The 20,830-nt window shown below is 32.7% G+C and overlaps 1 protein-coding gene across 4 annotated transcripts in view; it reads left to right on the forward strand.

Annotated features, from left to right (window-relative positions):
- grb14 (growth factor receptor-bound protein 14) overlaps positions 1-14,429 on the forward strand; it is a 93,370-nt gene extending 78,941 nt beyond the window's left edge. For all 4 annotated transcript variants that reach the window (XM_051119203.1, XM_051119204.1, XM_051119206.1 and 1 more), the window contains 8 exons: positions 833-943; positions 1,585-1,680; positions 3,736-3,798; positions 6,516-6,632; positions 8,974-9,043; positions 9,133-9,220; positions 9,382-9,475; positions 11,021-14,429. In XM_051119203.1, the coding sequence (XP_050975160.1) occupies positions 833-943; positions 1,585-1,680; positions 3,736-3,798; positions 6,516-6,632; positions 8,974-9,043; positions 9,133-9,220; positions 9,382-9,475; positions 11,021-11,167 (786 nt within the window). In that variant the 3' untranslated portion in view covers positions 11,168-14,429. The remainder of the gene's footprint in view (positions 1-832; positions 944-1,584; positions 1,681-3,735; positions 3,799-6,515; positions 6,633-8,973; positions 9,044-9,132; positions 9,221-9,381; positions 9,476-11,020) is intronic.
- Positions 14,430-20,830: the final 6,401 nt, after the last annotated feature.

Here is a 20,830-nt window from a genome sequence, read left to right on the forward strand (position 1 = left end):
TTTTTCAGTCGCAAAGAAATTATGTTTCTTGAGGAAATTTTTTTTAGAATTATCTCCATATAGTGGACTGTTGAACATCCAAAGTGCAGTTTAAATGTTGCTTCAAATGGCTCTAAATGATCCCAGCCGAGGACGAAGGGTCTTAACTGAAGTGAAGCAATCTGTCATTTTTGAAACAAATTGACAATTTATATACTTTTTAACCTAAAATACTCGTCTCCTCTCTGTGATACGCATGCATAGTCTGTGTAATCAGGGTCAATACAGTTAGGGTATGGGTAACGTTCTTCTTCAACCTTAAAATTGCTGTTTTACTATTTTTTTGTAAAGGGCATTTGATCATTTTTGCATGTTCACTTTGTAAACACTGGGTCGGTACTTCTGCATTGATGCAGGATGATTTTGAAGATGGGGAAAAAAACGAGATGGGAGTTTTTTGACATACCCTAACTGTCTTGAACCGGAAAAAACAGTTCACGCAGAAGTCGAGCGTTTGAGGTTAAAAAGTATACAAATTGTCAATTTGTTTAGAAAATGACCAATCGTTTCGCAAGATAAGACCTTTCTTTCTCAACTGGGATCATTTAGAGCCATTTGAAGCTGCATTTAAACTGCATTTTGGATGTTCAAACTTGGGGGCACCATTGAAGTCCACTATATGGAGATAATTCCTGAAATGTTTTCCTTAAGAAACATAATTTCTTATCGACCGAAGAAAGAAAGACATGAACATCTTGGATGAGAAGGGGGTGAATAAATTATCTGTATATTTTGTTCTGGAAGTGAACTTCTCCTTTAATGCTGTATTTTTATTATTCTCTCTTTTCTGAAGGAACCCAGACATCTGCAGTTCATTGCCGAGTTCAGCGACAGCGACGTCTACACGTTATTATCTGCCAAAAAAGTTTACGGCGCCCCGACAGACTATGGCTTTTGTGTGAAGGTAATTCAATGCAAAGGCGTTTTGCACATGCTTTATAATAAATCTCAATGCAATATTGAATTATACACACCTGCAACAGTCGAGGTCAGTGTTACCAGTATTTTTATGATATAATTATGTCTCGGATGCATTGTTTATTGTGGGTTCTATAAAACTGCTATCAAACAGTCTGTCTGGCTCCTTATCTGTTGTGAACTTTGTACTTAATTTCTGCTCTGACGTTTGACTGTGGGAATATTTGGGAAAATATATTGTACATCTTCGGGGTGAATTGTACGAGTTAAAGGATGATAGCTATTTCACAATAATGACTCAGCATAATGCTTCTCATATGAATACATGGCATGAAATATTGATTGCAAGTTTGTTTTTTAAGAAAGAGACTCATGGGAGCGTATACACTTTAGCATCATAAAGCATACAACAAGGACAAAGCAATCTTAAAAATGCACATAAGAAAATGAAAATAAGAGACACATTATATGAAAGGAAAAAAAAGAAGTAGAAAGTTCAAATATTTGATTACAGAATGTCAGCATTGACAGAGACCTGTGTAATAAATTTTTAAGTAAATGAAAGATGAAAGATCTTATTTTAAAGGAAAACTGAGCTCTAAAGTGTAGATGTCTCTTCATATCCAGGCAAGCAAGTCAAATTCTGCACGTGACCTGAAACTGCTGTGTGCGGATGATGAGCAAACTAGGACGTGTTGGGTTACAGCCATGCGCCTCTTCAAGGTGAGAACTGTCTTTCTTTGTAAGGTTTGTCCCCATCATATCTCTCAGTGATGGTGGTCCTGAGGAAAGTCAGTCTGAGACTGTGTTAAAATGCACTGCTGACGCTCCTGACACAAAAAGTTGTCATTCATTTTCAATTAGATTTTACAATTTCTGCTGACATGAGTGGCAAAGTGATGTAATGTAGTTATTTCTGTTCATATAATGTACATGCATTGCTGAGATTATATATATATATATATATATATATATATATATATATATTACATTGCAGTGGACTGCTTAAAACCAAATGGAATAATTCAATTCAGTTCTTGTGAAGCAGTTTATACCTGGGTCATTGGGATGGGGTAATTGGTGCATGGAAAAATGTAAAAATAAAATAATCAATATTTTTGAAATATCCATGAAATGACGACACCTTAAAATGACAAGAAATTGTATTGTGCCATCTCAGGCTATGTAATTTATTATTTTATGACTATTTTTCTACCTCATGTTTTGATATTTTTGTCAACCCTGTTACAGACACAATCATTAATAGATACTATAGTTTAATTAGAACTCATATGCCACTGAATGATATAGGCACTAGCTCAATAATATACCAAGTGTGACCTTGTTGTTTGATTTTTACACAGACAGTCTTTAAAAACAGGGTCAAACCTAATCAGTGTCATCCCTGTTACCCACGTCAAAACCTGTTACTCTAAAAAGTAACAGGTTTGACGATTTTAAATAAATTAGCTAATTTCTAGCTAATAGTCAAGTTCACAAAAGGCCTTTAAAAGGATTTTACTTGTAGGTTATATTAAACGTAAAAAATAATTGTTTAAATTTATATTTTAAAAGTGGTAACAGGACTGACATTGAATGATGGCCCCCCTCAGTCAAGCCGCATAAATCATCAAAAACAGAACATTACAGAGAGAAACATGATTGTGTTTTAAGTGTTGGAATCATGTTTAAGAGATGATGCAGCCTCCTAGACATGAAATGATGTGTATTAAATCAAATTAAAAGTCCTGCTGAAATAGAAAAATCATAGTGAGGAACAGGCCAAAAACCTTACTCATATCAGCGTAAATGCTATTTAAAGTATTTAAAATAATATTTAATTTACTTTTTATGTAATATTGATGAAAGCATACATAGTATTGTTATATTTTTAAATTGCACATTTATTTGTTGTTCTATTAAATCTGTGTTTGATTATGTCTTAGGGATGCAAAAGCCACTGATTTCATGGAATGACCCACCTAATTTTTGTGCATTCAGCTATGTTTTTAACTTGAGATGTTATGGAGTTTTTGAAGCAGCATTTAGAATATATGTATGCCACTATTCAGAAGTTTAGGGTTGGTAAATAAATTTAAAAAAAAATTTTTTTAAAAATTGCGAAATATTATTACAACTTGAATGAACTGTTTTCTATGTAAAATATTTAAAATGTAATTCATTCCAATAATCAAAGCTGAATTTTCAGCATCATTACTCCAGTCTTCAGTGTCACATGATCCTTCAGAAATCATTCTAATATGCTGATTTGCTACTCAAGAAACATTTATTATTATTATCATCGTTGAAAACGGCTGTGCAGATTCATGTTTTTGTGGAAACTGTAATACATTTTTTCAGGGTTCTTTGATGAATAGGAAGTTCAAAAGTTAAGATTTTTTTTTTAAATTTAAATCTTAATAATAATTATATTATAGTAATAAATAATTATTAATAATAAATAATATTAATGTCTGTACTGTCACTTTTGATAAATGTAATGCATCCTTGCTGAATAAAAGTATTAATTTCTTTTATAAAATGGTTATTTTTTTGCCTTAAGTGGGTAAGTGATCTTAAGTGAGTAGCTTTTTAACTTGGGAGTTTAGTTTAACTACAGAGTCATTTGTTTCTGGGAAGCTGCCGTTTCAAAGTAGCTTCTCCAACACGAACATTCTAAATCAGACACTTTTGAGGTTCCATTTCTCCTCAGAAGGCAGCTGCCTATGGAACAGAGGAACAGAGCTGTAATGTGTTTGTTTGTTTGTATGTTCACAGTACGGCATGCAGCTTTACCAGAACTTTGTCCAACCCTATCAGAAGCAGAAGAGTTCTCCAATGGTGAGCCACAGACTCTAGTCCATAATCTATCATGTATGTTTAGCACAGCAGAATCTTTAAACCACCGAGAGGCTCCACGATAACCATAAACACACATTTCAGTCTTACAGTGGAAACCAGCACTGAAATACTGTCATTTTCCTCTCCACATCGTTGGCAGGTTTCTTTTTGCATTAAAAAACACGAAAGTTTTAAGTTTTTAAAAAAAAATGTAACTCTTAAAGGTTCAAGGTTAAAAGTGATCCAAATATAACAAAGGTTACTTCAAATTAAACTTTGTGTTTCTCTTGTTTCTTTGGTCTTGAGGAAACTGAAGTCATTTCTAAACTCAATATCCTGCTGCATCATGAATGAGTGAACTGGGTTTTAGTTTGATGTCTGTAAGTGATATTCAGACTTCTGAATCAGTGTCTGACACTTGAGATGAAGGCTGCAACACTATCGTCTTAGACACTATAGGGTCAATGGGGTCAATTGTATCGCCAGCCAACTCAAGAAACCAAAATGTCTGCGTGCTTATAGAATGATGTTTGACAGATGGTGATTAAATGGTTTGCAGATGACTTGAAAAATGTTGAGCTGTTTTAGAAAATGACGTTGAGGTTACAAGAAAACTGCTTTTGTTTTTTCAAGATTGCTAGAAAATTATGCTGTGATCATGAGAAATAGAAGATGAAAGACAATATTAATGCATGGTCTTTTATGGCCTCCATATATTTCATCATTAAAAACCAAATTACATCTATTTTTAGGACATGTTTGTTTATGTATTTATTTATTGTGAACAATTAGGCATAAAATGTTTAATTAAATAAATAAAAAAATAAGTATTTAAATAGACTTACTAAATTTTAATAATTAAATTAATCTTTTAAATTTTTACTCCTGTAATAAATACATCTGTTTTTTTTTTACTAGATTTAAAAAAAAATATTTTCTACTTTATCTTTACTGTACTGACATATACATACATACATACATACATATATATATATATATATATATACTACAATACAATAAATACTGTAATACATATAAATAAATACTTAAATACTTTATAGTATAAATAATATATCTTTACTGCAATTCAGTTATGAGAAGGATATTTTTGGCAATACTGTAATTAAAATTTACATTATTTTTGAAGACAATTTTGCATAATTTGTCATATGCACTCAAAAATGTATTATTTATAATTTATAAAATGTGTAATCTTACAGTGCAAAAGCAAAATGGTTTAAGACATTTACTTATTTATTTATTGTGAAAATATTTTAATTAAACATATGCTTAATTAAATAAAAAAAAATTAAGCATTTCATTATTTTACTAAATTTTTATAATTAAATTAATCTTTAAAATTCGTACTCCTGTAATACTGTAATTTTTTACTAGATTTAAAAAAATATATACAATTCAAATTTTATTAGATTTTTCTACTAGATTATCTTTACTGACAGATAGATATATACACACACACGCACACACTACAATAAATACTATAATATACTATAATATACTATAAAATACTATACTATAATATACTATAAAATACTATAATAACGATGAGCTCCACTTATATGCTACACAAAATATGTGACCCTGGACCACAAAACCAGTCATAAGGTCAATTTTGTGAAATTGAGATTTATACATGACATTAAAGCTGAATAAATAAGCTTTCGATTGATGTATGGTTTGTTGGGATAGGATGCCAATAAAAAAAAATTTATTGTAAAAATTACTTAAAAATTAAGTTAAGTTGTTACAAAATATCTTCATGGAACATCATCTTTACTTAATATCCTAATGATTTTGACCCATACAATGTATGTTGACTATTAGGACAAATATACCAGTGCTGCTTAAGACTGGTTTTGTGGTCCAGGGTCACATATGCTAAATATATTTTCTTATTTTGTTTGATTTTGGGGCTAAGTATGACAAGGACATGTTCTTGACAGGTTTTATGAGCTTCAGCTCTCTCTGTCTGGATTTGCTTTCTTTCACTTTGTTCCTCAAACACAAAGAAGCAGTTGATGCAGAAAGAGGTGAAGCTGTTGTGTCTTTGTGGAATTATTCTGTCATCCAGTGTCATAAACCCTCACCGCTCGAGTATTAGTGCGTTTGTATGAACACGAACACATGGCTGAGATTAAGGACCTTTCCATAATCGCTGCTTCTTTCGCTATAGGGATCACTGTGCAAAGGAAATGCTTCTTTTGTTTGATAAGTGAGTGTGCTCTTGAAAACCAGCACAGCTGTAAGCCCTTCACAACTCAACATCCTTAAGAGGCGTCTGAACAAAGTAACCAGTGTTCATGTAGAAGAATAACAAAATCCCTCTCTAGCAAAGACCAGAGAGTGTGAGCAAATCAAATACATGGCTGAATTCATAAATTAGTTCAAATGACTATTAGTAGATTTGTAGCGGATCTAATAACACTATAATCTTCTGTAGAGCTGCTTTACAGCTAAAATTTAATTTGTTTAACAATTTATGCATTTTACATTAACATGAAATGCATGAACGTGTACCACAGAGTCTGGGTTATGAAATTTAACTGAAACAAAAACAAAGCTGAAATGAAGTATTAGTATTATTACTTTAAATATTCAATCTCTAACTAACTGTCGTCTTACTTTTTGACCAAATATACGCAGTCTGGTCATGTTTTTCGCGGGATTCACTATTGCATCCTTACGTGTGTTTTTAGAGGAGCATCTCGGAGAACTCACTGGTGGCAATGGACTTCTCAGGACACAAGAGTCGGGTGATCGAGAACCCGTCCGAGGCGCTGTCAGTGGCTGTGGAGGAAGGCTTGTCGTGGAGGGTAACATACTCACAAACAACACACTACATACTAGATTATGAACATTATGTGCAGATATTTTAATAGTGTCTGTGCATTAAACCTCATTCATTTTCCAAACCTGTATGAGTTTCTTTCTGCTGTTGAACACAAAAAAAGATATTTTGAAGAATGTTGATAACCAAACAGCTGACGGTAACCATTAGGGGTGGGAGATTCTGGAATATTTGGAATCGATTCTGAACTTGTGTGTTTTCCCGCGTTGGGCATGTGTGCGCGCTAGAGACATGGCAGGATTCATTGCACAGAATTTGGGCTGTGAGATACGTGCGCATTGCTTGACAGTGTATGCTTCCACCCACCGTGTTTTACTTTAGATACGCTTTTATTAATGCCGTTTGAAATGCAGAACTATTAGATGCACGAAACTCGTGCACTGACGGACTTTCACGTGCACTTTGTGTTTTCGATCGATTGCGGCTGCGGTTAAATGCACTTGCATTTTTTCGAATACTTTTATATAATAGATCTGTGCATTAGTGTGAATACAGTCTGTTAAAGCTGCCACTGTCTGTGATCTCATCAGTAATAATCAAACGACAATAATGCTGAGGAAAAAAGAAAAACTATTGTCTGTAAACTTTCAGATACTTCAAGAACACTTGGTGTTCTTGGTTTTAAGCAGTAGCCTGCTTATATAATAAAAAAAAATAAAGTAAATTTTGCACAAAATATATTTGATATAAAAACTTATATGAAAATGTAGCCATGTGCAGTAATATTGAAAACCGAGAATGTGATGCATCATGCTATTGAGTTGATAATGAAAGCTGAAAGTTGAAGCAGTGAAGATTCGCTCTCCTTTCAAAGGACAAGTCCACTTCCAGAACAAAAACTGAAAGATAATGTACTTACCCCCTTGTCATCCAAGATGTTCATGTCTTTCTTTCTTCAGTTTTAAAGAAATTCAGTTTTTTGAGGAAAACATTTTTCTCCATATAATGGCCTGATATGGTGCCCTGATTTTGAAGTTCCAAAATTCAGTGTAAATGCAGCTTCAAATGATCCCAAATGTGGTTGTAAACAATCCCAGCCAAGGAAGAAGGGTTTATTTTCATAAAAATAATACAATTTTTATACTTTTTAATGTCAAACTCTCGTCTCACTCTGCCTGAACTGTTTTTGTTCCGGTTCATGACAGTTAGGGTATGTCGAAAAATTCCCATCTCATGTTCTCCCTCAACTTCAAAATCGTCCTATATCGCTGTTTTACCTTTTTTGTTAAGGGGTTTGATCTTCTTTGCAAGTTCACTTTGCAAAGACTGGGTCGGTGCTTCTGCAGCGATGTAGGATGATTTTGAAATGATTTTTGAAGTTGAGGAAGAAAATACGTTTGGAGTTTTTCGACATACCCTAACTGTCTTGAGTCAGAATACACAGAGTTCAGGGAGAATAAGACAAGATAAGCGTTTGAGAAGAGTATTTAAATAGTGTTTTTTTAAGTTAATTTAACCAATCATTTCGCTAGATAATACCCTTCTTCCTCAGCTGGGATCATTTACAACCACATTTGGGATTGTTTGAAGCCGCATTTAAACTGCATTTTGGAAGTTCAAAATCGGGGCATCATATCAGTCCATTATATGGAGAAAAATGCTGAAATGTTTTCCTCAAACAACATAATTTCTTTACGGCTGAAGAAAGAAAGACATGAACATCTTAGATGACAAGGGGGTGAGTACATTATCTGTAAAGGTTTGTTCTAGAAGTGGACTTCTCCTTTAAGATGGCAGTACTGACATATAGAGATTCCAACTATAAACAAAAAGCAAAAAAAATGCAATTTGTTTAAAATGTATGGTTGTAAAGATGTATTTGCACAGCAGAAGAATTAATTGGAGAAAAAAATGTAAATCAAGAATCATTTTGAAATCGGATCATGACTCCCAGAATCGGAATCAGATCAGATCGTGAAGTGCCTGAAGATTCCCAGCCCTAGTAGCCATTGACTTCCATAGTATTTATAAAAAATACCATGGAAGTAAATAGCTACCAGTAAGTGTTTGGTTACTAACATTCTTTAAAAATATCTTCTTTTGTGTTTAACTGAAGAAAGAAACTCATACAGGTTTGGAACAAACTGAGGGTCAGTAAATGATGACTATTTTCATTTTTGGGTGAACTATCCCTTTAAGTATTCAAAACTGCATTAGACTTGTTTACATTAATTGTTCATTCTTGCATTGTGAACGATTAACTGCAATTGTTGCATTTGTTGTACTTTTCAACATGTTTTTATTTGGATGTACTGAAAATATTATATGAAAAATATTATATATGTGTGTGTTCGTTTCTTCTCTAGAGGAAAAGCTGCCACAGACTGAGCTCTCATGGTAGTCCGTCCACCTCTCAGAGCTCCATGTCCAGCATAGGTCAGCACACAAACACACGTCCACAAAATATAGTAAAAACTTGATGAACCTCCCTCTGTCTGACATAAGCATATCATTCTCTTCTCTAGCTATCCATGTGGCTCAGCCGTGGTTTCACAGCAAACTGTCCCGGGACGAGGCTCAGAAACTAATCACCCAGCAGGGCCTTATCGATGGGTATATTCATTAAATTGTGATATGAGCCTTGTAACTTCTCTTAACTTTAATGTTGTGATGAAACTAAAGCCATTTTTGAAGCGCTTGATTGTAAAGATGCACTGAATTGAAGTGTCTTCATTTCTAAATCTTAATGAAGTCATTTGTTTCTCTCTGCTCAGAGTGTTTCTGGTAAGGGACAGTCAGAGTAACCCAAGGACATTTGTTCTGTCACTGTGCCATACGCAGAAAATCAAACACTTTCAGATCGTACCGGTAAGTCTGAACAAACACAAATGAACTGTATCCATTTTCCATGAGTAGGGTACAAATGTGATTTTTTTCAGCAAATTCATGACAATTTATTATTATTATTGTTATTATTATTATTCCTACCACCATTAAAATTATAATTTAAATGGAACGAATAAAGGTATTTATACATAAAAAAATAAAACTGTTATTTAAGAAATTAAATAAAGAAAATGTATTATAGTAAAATTATTAATTATACTAAACTATGATTAATTTAAATGAAAAGTGTATTATAATATTATATATTATATTAAATGTATATTTTATTCAGAATAAAATGTGCTGCAAGTAACAACTTTGCTAGTTTAGACTAAATTAAGCTGTTTGTCACTCAGTAGGAGCAAATTAGGTTATGATGAAATGTTGGTTTAAAGTCATAAGTTAGTGATTATATTTAATTTTTTAAAAAATAAATAAATAAATATTTTTTTATTTTTCAACAAATTTATGACAGTAAAATAATAAGTACATTTTTATTTTAATATAAAAATGTTTATTAAAAAATTAATAACTATTTTTTTATTAAATAAAAATATATTTATTACATTAAAAATACAACTTTTTTGACATCTAAAACTAATCTTGGGTAAAAAACAAACAAACAGTATTTTTAGTATAAAAATAGTATATTTAGCATGAATAGGTACAAAATACAGTACAATCCAGATTTTTTTTCTTTTTCAACAAATTGAAGACATAATAATAATAATAATAATAATAATAATAATGATGATAATAAATAATACTTAACATTAATGTCTTAGATGTCAAAAATGTAATATTTTTAATGCAATAAAAATTTAATCATTTTTATATTCAAATAAAACTAATAATAATAATTAATAATTATTATTATTATTATTAGTAGTAGTAGTAGTAGTTTTTATATGAATATAAAAATGATTCAATTTTTATTGCATTAAAAATATTACATTTTTGACATCTAAGACTAATCTTGGGTAAAAAAAATATTTTAGCATTAATAGGTACAAAATACTGTAAAACCATGTTTTTTTTCCCCAACAAATTTATGACAGGTTTTAAGTAATGTTATAATGTGGGACACAGCTGAATATTATATTATTTATATTTTTATTAAAGTTTGCTAATAATTTAAAATATTTTTACTAGAGTATCAACTCAACAGATTTGAGGGAACGATACTTTAAGGTCCAATTAACTTTACTACAAGTTTAATCTCAATAAACTCCTAATTTGCTGATTATTAATAATTAGTAAGGTAGTAGTTAAGTTGAGGTATTGGGATTGATTAAGGGATCTAAAATATAGTATGCAGAATATGTGCTAAGTACTGATAAGCAGCCAATATGCTAGTAATATGTATGCTAATAAGCAACTAGTTAATAGTGAGAACTGGTCCCTAAACTGAAGTGTTATCAACTTTTTTTCCATACTAAGTTAGTTTGCTGTTAGATTATAGTTTATCTGACATAGTTAGGACACCTTTCTGTCCTGTAACGCTCTTTCTGTGTGTGTGACTGTCAGGTTGAAGAAAACAGCGAGCTCTTCTACAGTCTGGACGACGGACACACACGTTTCACTGACCTGCTGCAACTAGTTGAGTTTTACCAGCTGAACCGAGGCGTTCTGCCCTGTAAGCTCAAACATCACTGTGCCCGCATCACCCTCTGAACCGTTGCGGGACCTTCTGGACATCAGCTTGTGCCTTGGACAGGAAACCCTTTCACTGTCCACCCCCTGATGAGCATTGGGGTCTGAACTTAAAGACTTTGATATGGACGAGACTGGACTTCTGAGGACCCTAATTTTCAGCGAGGGATGATCGTCTGTGGTGCGGCAATGTAGATGGGAATGTATAATGAACTATATCCTGATACAAACACTCTCAGTGTGGATGAGACCACCTTATTAAGCTATCAATCAAAGCTGATGTTTAACAGCAGACCGTCTGGGTCTCTGTACGGTGTGAACAAACTGAAGTCGGGTGCACGTGCTACGATTTTTACTGTCATTTTGCAGTCTAAGACTAATCTTGGGTAAAAGATTCATTTCGGCATGAGTAGGGTAAAAAATGCTGCACAACCCTGATTTTTAAAAATAATAATATTAATAATAATAATAAAATTTTATTGTGATATTAAAAAATGATTTTGATTAAATAAAAAATATTACACCTATTAATTTTTGCCATCTAAGACTAATCTTGAGTAAAAAAAAAACTGACATAAGTAGGGTACAAAATACTGTACAACTAATAAATAATTATTTGTATTATTTTATCATTATTATTATTATAAAAATACATTTTGTATTAAATAAAAAACAAAACCTATTATTTTTTGCCATCTAAAACTAGTCTTGGGTAAAAAAAATAATCAGCATGCATAGGTACAAAATACTGCACAGCCCTGATTTTTATTTCAACAAATCTTTAATATTAATAATAATAATAATAATAATAATAAAATTATTATTATTTATTATTGCATTTTTATTGTGATATAAAATTTAATTTTGATTAAATAAAATTGTATTTTCTTATGACATATAACTTTTTTCCTCTCTATTTCTTTCCTGTTTATTTTTGGCCTACATGTTATGTTTCTGGTTGAATCAAACAGCATTGAAATTATAAATAAAATTATTATTATTATTATTATGATTATTATTATTAATTCATTATTTTTAAAATTTGACATTTTGATTAAATAAAAAATATTACAACTATTATTTTTTGCCATCTAAGACTAATCTTGGGTTAATAAAATAATTTGACATGAATAGGGTACAAAATAGCCCTTTTTTCCAACAAATCTTTAATAATAATAATAATAGTTATTATTATTATTATTATTATTATTATTATTATTAATTATGTTTTATTATTGCATGTTATTTTTTAATGTAACAAATAATTTTATTATCATTAAATAAACATATTGCTTTTTTTTCCATGTAAGACTAATCTTGGGTGAAAGATTTCTTTCAGTAAGTATAGGATACAAAATACAAACCTGATTTTTTTTCAACCCATTCGTGACAATTTTATTATTATTATTATTATTATTTTGACATTTTATGTCACAAAATACTTAATTATTATTAAATAAAAATCCTAGAGAAAATATAGAAAAAAGTATTACATAAAAAAAACTTTGATTTACATTACAAGCTGGTTCCCAGTTGATAATTTTTTTAATAAAAATAAAACAAAAAAATTAATGGAGTTAACATCTATTTGGGCAACAATAGAGCAACCAACAAGGATCTAAAATATCCAGCTAATACTGTCAATCATGACCCAAGTTTAAGCTAAGATGTATAAGATGTACAGCATGACTTAAATTTAACATTTATTGCACAGAGTGACAATAAAAATCATCCCATGTGCACTCGGCTTAAAACGGTGTGGTATAGCCATAATCTGAAAACACTTAATAAGCTCAAACTCTTGCTGTTTTCCAGGGGTTCCTTTTTATTCTTTTAATCATGCGTCAGAAAAATTCAGGTATTTTATAAACGACGTGTTTGTTGCGACAAATGTCCTGTTTGCTGAAGAGAATCTGTATCCGTGCATGCCGTAGACAACGACTCGTCACCAACGCACATAACATGAACACTTGACATTATCCTCTGCTGTATCACGCCGTGGAATGTATCACTTCCTCCCGACGACAGCCGACGACGGCCAACACGGTTTACATTCAGGAGCTGCACGCACGGGTGAGAGAAATCACGACACGACGGATGACAGATCAAACAATTGTTGTACATTTGAAACTGATTTTTATAGACACGTGGCAGGATTCAGGTAAACGGCGTCACGCACCTGAATTGGAACATTTGTAATAGTAAATCGATCAAAAGTGGCGGTTTTCCAGGAGAGACGCAACTTCATTTTTTATGAAAACAAACCTGACATGACAACACAGATCCGGCAGAGCTCGTGTAAAAACTAATAATCAATCCGTTTTAAATAGCCAATGTAAGTGTACAATAACCAAGCTATAGACTCTAGAATAAATGACTTGATAAGACAAACTAATAAACTGTCCAAATGACTGTCATGGGCTGCGATTTCTGTTGTAGAAATGAACAACTGGTGTGTTTTCTGTGTCCTCTCGGATCTTTTCTGTATATGTTTCTTGTAGAATGACTTGTAAAATGAACACGATATTATAAATTGTTTTACAGCTGTGTATTAAAAGAACAAAAGAAGAAAAAAAAAAATCAAAAAAAGCATTTAAAAACTTTCTGATGGCCAAGGTCATAATTGCACTGTAGTTGGAACACTGGTAACTTGATTTCTGATCCAGTATATGATAAGATTTCTTTTTCTCTGACTGTTAGTTTTATTATTGTTGTTATTATTTTAATATTTAGTTCTATTATTGCTGTCATATTCATCTATATCTTTTTTTCTACAGCTGTGTGAATGCTGGATTGTACAGTCTGTGTATCTTCTCAGTTCATGCTTTCTGTACAGTGCAATCTCACAAAACCTCAAGAACTAAGATGCAAGTCACAAAAAAAAAAAAAAAAAAAAAAAAAGATGATTAAGCACATTTTCCCCAAGAATTCTCATTACTGCAATACAGAAATTAATTAAAATTATGAAATGGGTAATCATCCTAAAACTGAATTTTTTTATGATGTATAATTTTTGTTCTCTATTTTTTCCTGTTTATTTTTAAGTGAAATTTGGCCTACATGTTATGTTTGAAATCATTGAAATCATACCACAAGTCATATTTCCAGCATATGACAGTCAGATCGTATCTGATTCACTATTCAATGTTGCTTCCTTGTTATTTTCAGTGCAGCACTGAACTGTGTTGTTGTTTTTCATGAATATGAAACACATTTTTGTACTTTTATTTCCTGTATGTTTCATGACACTGACAGCAAATAAACTTGAAAAACCTTGTTCCATCCAAAACAATCGTATGTATTATTTTGCATAGGCCTATTAGTATTTTGATCATATTTTAGTTTAGGGATCAGTTCTCACTATTAACTACAACTGCTGTCTCAATAAACTCCTAATTTGCTGCTTATTAATAATTAGTAACTAAATTAGTTGTTAAGTTGATTAGTTGTTAAAATGTGGTCATGCAGAATAAGGCATTAATACAGTTGAATCCAAAAGTTTACATACACCTTACAGAATCTGCAAAATGTTAATTATTTTACCAAAATAAGAGGGATCATACAAAATGCATGTCATTTTTTATTTAGTACTTACCTGAACACGGTATTTCAGATAAAAGACATTTACATATAGTCTACAAGAAAAAATAATAGTTGAAATTATAAAAATAACGCTGTTCAAAAGTTTACATACACTTGAGTCTTAATACTGTGTTGTTGTTTTTAGTGATAGTTGTTCAGGAGTCTGAACAGTTAAACTGTTCCTTAGTAAAAAACCTTCAGATCCCACAGATTCTTTGGTTTTTCAGCATTTTTGCGTATTTGAACCCTTTCCAACAATGACTGTATAATTTTAAGATCCATCTTTTCACACTGAGGACAACTGAGGGACTCATATGCAACTATTACAGAAGGTTCAAACACTCACTGATGCTCCAGAAGGAAAGACGATGCATTAAGAGCCAGGGGGTGAGAACTTTTGAACAGAAATGAAGATGTGTACATTTTTCTTATTTTGTCTTAATATCATATTTTTATGATTAATACTGCCCTTCAGAAGCTACAGAAGATATGTACATGTTTCCCAGAAGACAAAATAAGTTATATTTACACTGATCTTCAAATTCAAAGGTTTTCAACCCTGGCTCTTAATGCATTGTATTTCCCTCTAAAGCATCAGTGAGCGTTTGAACCTTCTGTAATAGTTGCATATGAGTCCCTCAGTTGTCCTCATTGTGAAAAGATGGATCTCAAAATCATACAGTCATTGTTGGAAAGGGTTCAAATACACTTTACTTATCAGTACCAAATAAAAAATAACATGCATTTTGTATGATCTCTTTTATTTTGGTCAAATAATTCACATTTTGCAGATTCTACAAGGTGTATGTAAACGTTTGACTTCAACTGTATATGATCATCTGTAGGATGTAAAAAAAATTCCCTATAGACTTGTAAATATAATCCATTATTATTTTTGCAAAAAGAATCATACTTTTAGTGAACAAACTTTGACATTGTCTCAACAGGTCAAAAGTTTTACACCTGGAGATATCTGAATAACAAAATAGCCCATGAAGTACCACTGCTGGACTATTCATGATTGGAAGAAGGCCTTATAAACCCATTAAACTTCATCACACAGGGCTTCTGTACACTGCTGAGTTGGTGAAAGCATGTTTCCTTATTGTGTGACACTAGCAGTCAGAAATGAAAGAGGAAGCACGATGCTCCAGAGATTTTTTGCAGAATCCAGAGTCTGCGATTTGCTCAAAGTGAGTGTCACCTTGAAGCAAAAACACTAGCATATCCTTCTGGTGCTCACCTAGTGGGTCGGGGTTTGTCCTACAGCCAGAAAAGGACCCAAAACAAACCTCCGGGCTATGACAGGACAACCTTCACTTCAAATGATGGACGACCAGCTCAGTGTCCAGACTTAAACCCCACTGAATCAGTTCAGGAACAACTGGACAGAAAGGTAGTGCAATGCAACACAGTCGAAGGGACTTCTGCAACAGAGCCATTTTGGAACCAACCAATCAAACAAATGGCTTACTTTCTATAGAATGTTTGTTAGTTCACAAAAACATTGTTTATTCATTCTTAATGGAACTTTTTTCTGAAACTTTATTTTTAGATGTTATCATTTTTTGAGTATTTAAAAGTAACATCCCCATAATGTTTGCAAAATGATAAAATGGAATGTTCGTATATATTAAAAATAAGCTTTAAAACGTTTTAAACATTCAGAGAATATTAGAAATAACGTTTTCGTAACTTAATTGGAACGTTAGCAAAACGTTTTACACATTTTTGTTAGCTAGGAAACTGCATATGTTCAATATATTCCATATGTTCAAACCTATATGGGACCCACATTGTGAAACACACATGGGACCCACATAAATTGCCCTTATTCAGCTCATGCCCACATAGATCCTATGAAGGTCCCATATGTTCAAACCTATATGGGACCCACACTGTGAAACACACATGGGACCCACATAAATTGCCCATTTTCAACCCATGCCCACATAGATCCCATGAAGGTCCCATATGTTCAAACCTATATGGGACCCACAATGTGAAACACACATGGGACCCATATAAATTGCCCATATTCAGCCCATGCCCACATGGAACCCATGCTGCCCAGGTATAACCCATATGGGGCCCACATATCAATGTTGGCTGGGATAGGGCTACATGGCAATAAAAACTGGAAAAATGCAGGCTTTCTAACACTTTTGATCTATCCGGGTGTCTGTCTGCCTAGCAACACCCCAGCAACCTCCTACAAGGTATAAGTAGCTACGTTAACTTTTAAAATTAGCTTTATATCTCACATATATCAGCCAATATCCAAACTAAGCCCTATATAACCTTAAACACTTTTAATCTGTTTTAACTCGAAAGGTTTTCTTATACTAACATTCACATTTTGTCTGGGACGTTTAAATATACATTATCCCGCGGTTCTCTGGAATACTTGGTTGTGATTGGTCAGTGCCAGCGTTCCCAGGTCAAATGTGACGCTAACTGCGTCAACCGAAACTGTTTTGACGTTATCGCGAACCCTGAGGGCTGAATGTACATTATCTCCTACTTAACTATTTAACAAATAAACAGATGAGTGAAAGAAACGACATAACTTTCAAAACCGCACCGTAAGGACAGTGTGAGGTCTGCATTACATACCGCTCGCCGCAAGATGGCGGTAAATGATTGCTAAACCGGTTGTTCGCTCCTGCAGGTGAACTCTTCAGGTTAGCCTTTAGCAACAAAACACAATCTGACTAATCATTTGTAAATTGGATGAATTATCCTGTGGATTATCTTCCGAAGGTGCTGTTCTGCTTCTAAAAAAGGTGAGATTTCCTTTTAGAAAACACTTTTTTTTAGCAGATACATTAGTTGAGGGCAACATACAAACAGTACTATGAACTGTTAATTGTGTTTGATTGTTAATAATGAATTCATGATAAAAGAAAGAGAAATTTTTTCTAATATTTTGTAAAACTATACATTTGTTTGCAATAATACGTAATAGAAGTAAATAAGTAATGCATAATATGAAATATTATCTGATAAGATATAGATTTTTAATACTATTGTATTTTATTGTATATTGTGTACACGTACAGTATTGAATAATGCATATTCCCATTTTTATTACAATTCCTGAAACCCTACTGTCAACTTTATAATTTTTCTTCTTTTGTTTTTTTCTTCTTATTTTCTTCTTTTATTTCTATTTCTATTTAGTGTATTTTATAATTAATAACATCAAATGCAGTTTTATTTAATTTAATTTGATGTATTTTATTTATAATTTAATAACACCACATGCAGTTTTTTTTTTTTTATTCTATTTTATGCATTTTTATTTTATTTTTTTATTTATGTAATGTAATGTATGTTTAACACCAAGTGCAAATAGCCAACCTTTTTGGCAAAGGCTATTTTTTTTTTTTTACCACCTACTGCTGGTCAGACAATTTACCCTTAGAACAACTAAATACTAAATCAGCATTTTACACTTTGTACAAATACCATCAATTGCTCTTAGGGTAAACAAAATGTTATTTGTGTCTATTTACAGGACACTTTATCCAAACAGTATTTATCACTATTTACTAAGGATATCATCTACCTTCACTTGGTGTAAATAGGCTGTGTGTTTTTTTTTTTGTTTTTTTTAAAGTCATTGTTTATGTGTGTACATGCATATCGATCCTTTCGCAGCATTCTCTGCCAAACAATAACACAATCATTCTGATACAGTAGTTTGAAATTGAAAGATTGAGAAATCGGTTGTCAGAGACCTTGCCTTTGGCAGCATCTGTAGTGCACACTGCACAATTAGCATGTCTCTCTGACTGCCATCTGCTGAGTGACCCGTCGGGCAGCATGTGAGAATCCGCAGCTCTGTAGTGATCAGAAATCCCGTGCAGCATTCATATGACATAACGTGCATGTGATAGTTGAAGTGCTCTTAATCCCTGTTGCGAGTTTAAACGCGGCGTCTCTCTTCTCCTCCCACCCCGAGCGCTGCTCTCTCTCGGCAGAACACTTTCACTTCTCAGATCTGGAGGATATAGATGCACTGATGTCTTAAACACACTCCCCGTCTTCCAAGGTCTGCTGTTAAACGCTCCTGTGGATGTATTTCTCCCATTGATCTGTGTTTGGCTGCAGGGTTCTACAGAGGGAGAGCAGCTGTCAGAGAGAGAGCACTTGAGAGAAAGCGCTCCTTAATGAATTCATCCTGCTAAATGCAGTCCAAAGTGCCTGTGGATAGCTGTGATCTGCTTTGCTATAAGGGCCCTGTGTCTGGGGCCGTCCTCTGACTGCCTGCTACCTACACTACATAGTGCTCAACAGTATAGCTCAAAACAGTAGTATTTATTTTGTTATTTACTTATTTTATTCAACTTATACAACCTTATAAAATAGCATAATATTTTACATTTTTTATAACAAAAATTCTATATATATTTTGGTTATATATATATATATATAATAATGTACATACAATATGTATTTTATATTTAGAAATATTTAAGAAAAATGCATACATCTGGAGATTTCACTACATTCATTTTAAGATTTAAATGAAATAATTTATTTATAATTTAAATGCACCACTATAATAATTCATAGTCATAAACTGCAATATTTACGTTTTTGACTAAAACATTTTGGTTACATCTCATTTGGTAATATTAGTTAATGCATTAACTAACAAAAACAATGAGCAATGCATATATTACAGCATTTATTCATCTTTGTTAATGTTAGTTATTAAAATATATTCTTAGTTCTATAATTCTGTGCATTTAGTAATGTTAACAAAAATATCTTTTGATATTAAAAATGCATTATTAAATGCTGAAATTATCATTAGCTAAGGTTATTAAATGCTTTATGCTTATTTACTATTAGTTCATGTCGTAGTTAACTGAAGTTAACAAATAAAAATTCATAAAAGTGATACCAATACATGAAAAATGCCTTTTCAGTGGCACATTTTTAATAATGCATGATAATGATATTTTGAGTATTAAATTCATCCACAAAAAAATTTAACTGATTAACAAATTTTGAGCATTTGTGAGCAAAATGAGCATTTATAAAATACTTATATACTATATTAATGTAGAAAATTGTAAGTATCAAGCAACTTGCAGCAAAAATTGAAAGTCTTTCATTTTGGCCAGCACCTAGAAAAAAGTTTAACTTCATGCAAATAAAGAGCATTGTAGTCCAGTGTTGACTGTGTTAGAGAAGTGAATCTGTGCAGTGAAAATGTCTTGCTTGTGTATTTTTCTGATCATGTGCATGGACACTAATTAGGAAATGACGCATGGAAAGAGGTTTTGTGTTGCATGCACAGTGGGACAAGTGATTGTGTGTTTGTGCATTGGCACACAAAGTTGTCTGCAGTGGCAAAGAGCATGCACTGGCTGTCAATCATCTTTAATATAATGCATTATGCACTGATGCAATTAATGTACAATCTCTTTCCCAGCAGAATGTTTGTTTTAGTGGGATATAGGCTGATTTGGTGTAATCGCATCATAAAATATTTGCAATAATTCATCCAATTTCCTATACTGACAGCAAAATCGGTGTAAGTACATTGTGAAAATCAGCCATAGTGGCGTGTCTGTTGTCTGCTGGATGCACCTGGTCGTGAGGTGAGATGAAGCATGCTGGGGCTGAAGGTGAGGGTACATAACCAGAGTGTGTCACAGGAAGTGTTCCCTCGAAAGGGGTCAAGCTGGGCCCCGAGGCACGAACAACTCCAGTTCCCATTAATGCCAGTGCTAATGTCAGCGAAGCCCCAAAGGTAGTGAACCGCCAGCAAAGTAAGCAAGGATTACAGGAGCAAGTGACTTTACTCTACTGTAAACAATCCTGTCGTGCTCCCGTAAAGCACACACACATAACAACAGAAGGAGACACTACCGTAGGGTTCGGTCTGTTGCTGAGGACTTTAAACGGCATCTGTGAAACCTAGACATCTTAACCTAGACATTTATATATAATTCATATTGATAATTATAACACTTACTTAACAACTCTGAATTTCTAAAAGCAAGTCACTAGACATTAGCTTTGTGAACATTAAAGCAGTGCTTTACAGCAGTTATTTTGCCAGTTATATTATCCCAGTAGGTG

Source organism: Labeo rohita, chromosome 9, assembly GCF_022985175.1.
Source record: "Labeo rohita strain BAU-BD-2019 chromosome 9, IGBB_LRoh.1.0, whole genome shotgun sequence".
Taxonomy (NCBI): Eukaryota; Metazoa; Chordata; class Actinopteri; order Cypriniformes; family Cyprinidae; genus Labeo; species Labeo rohita.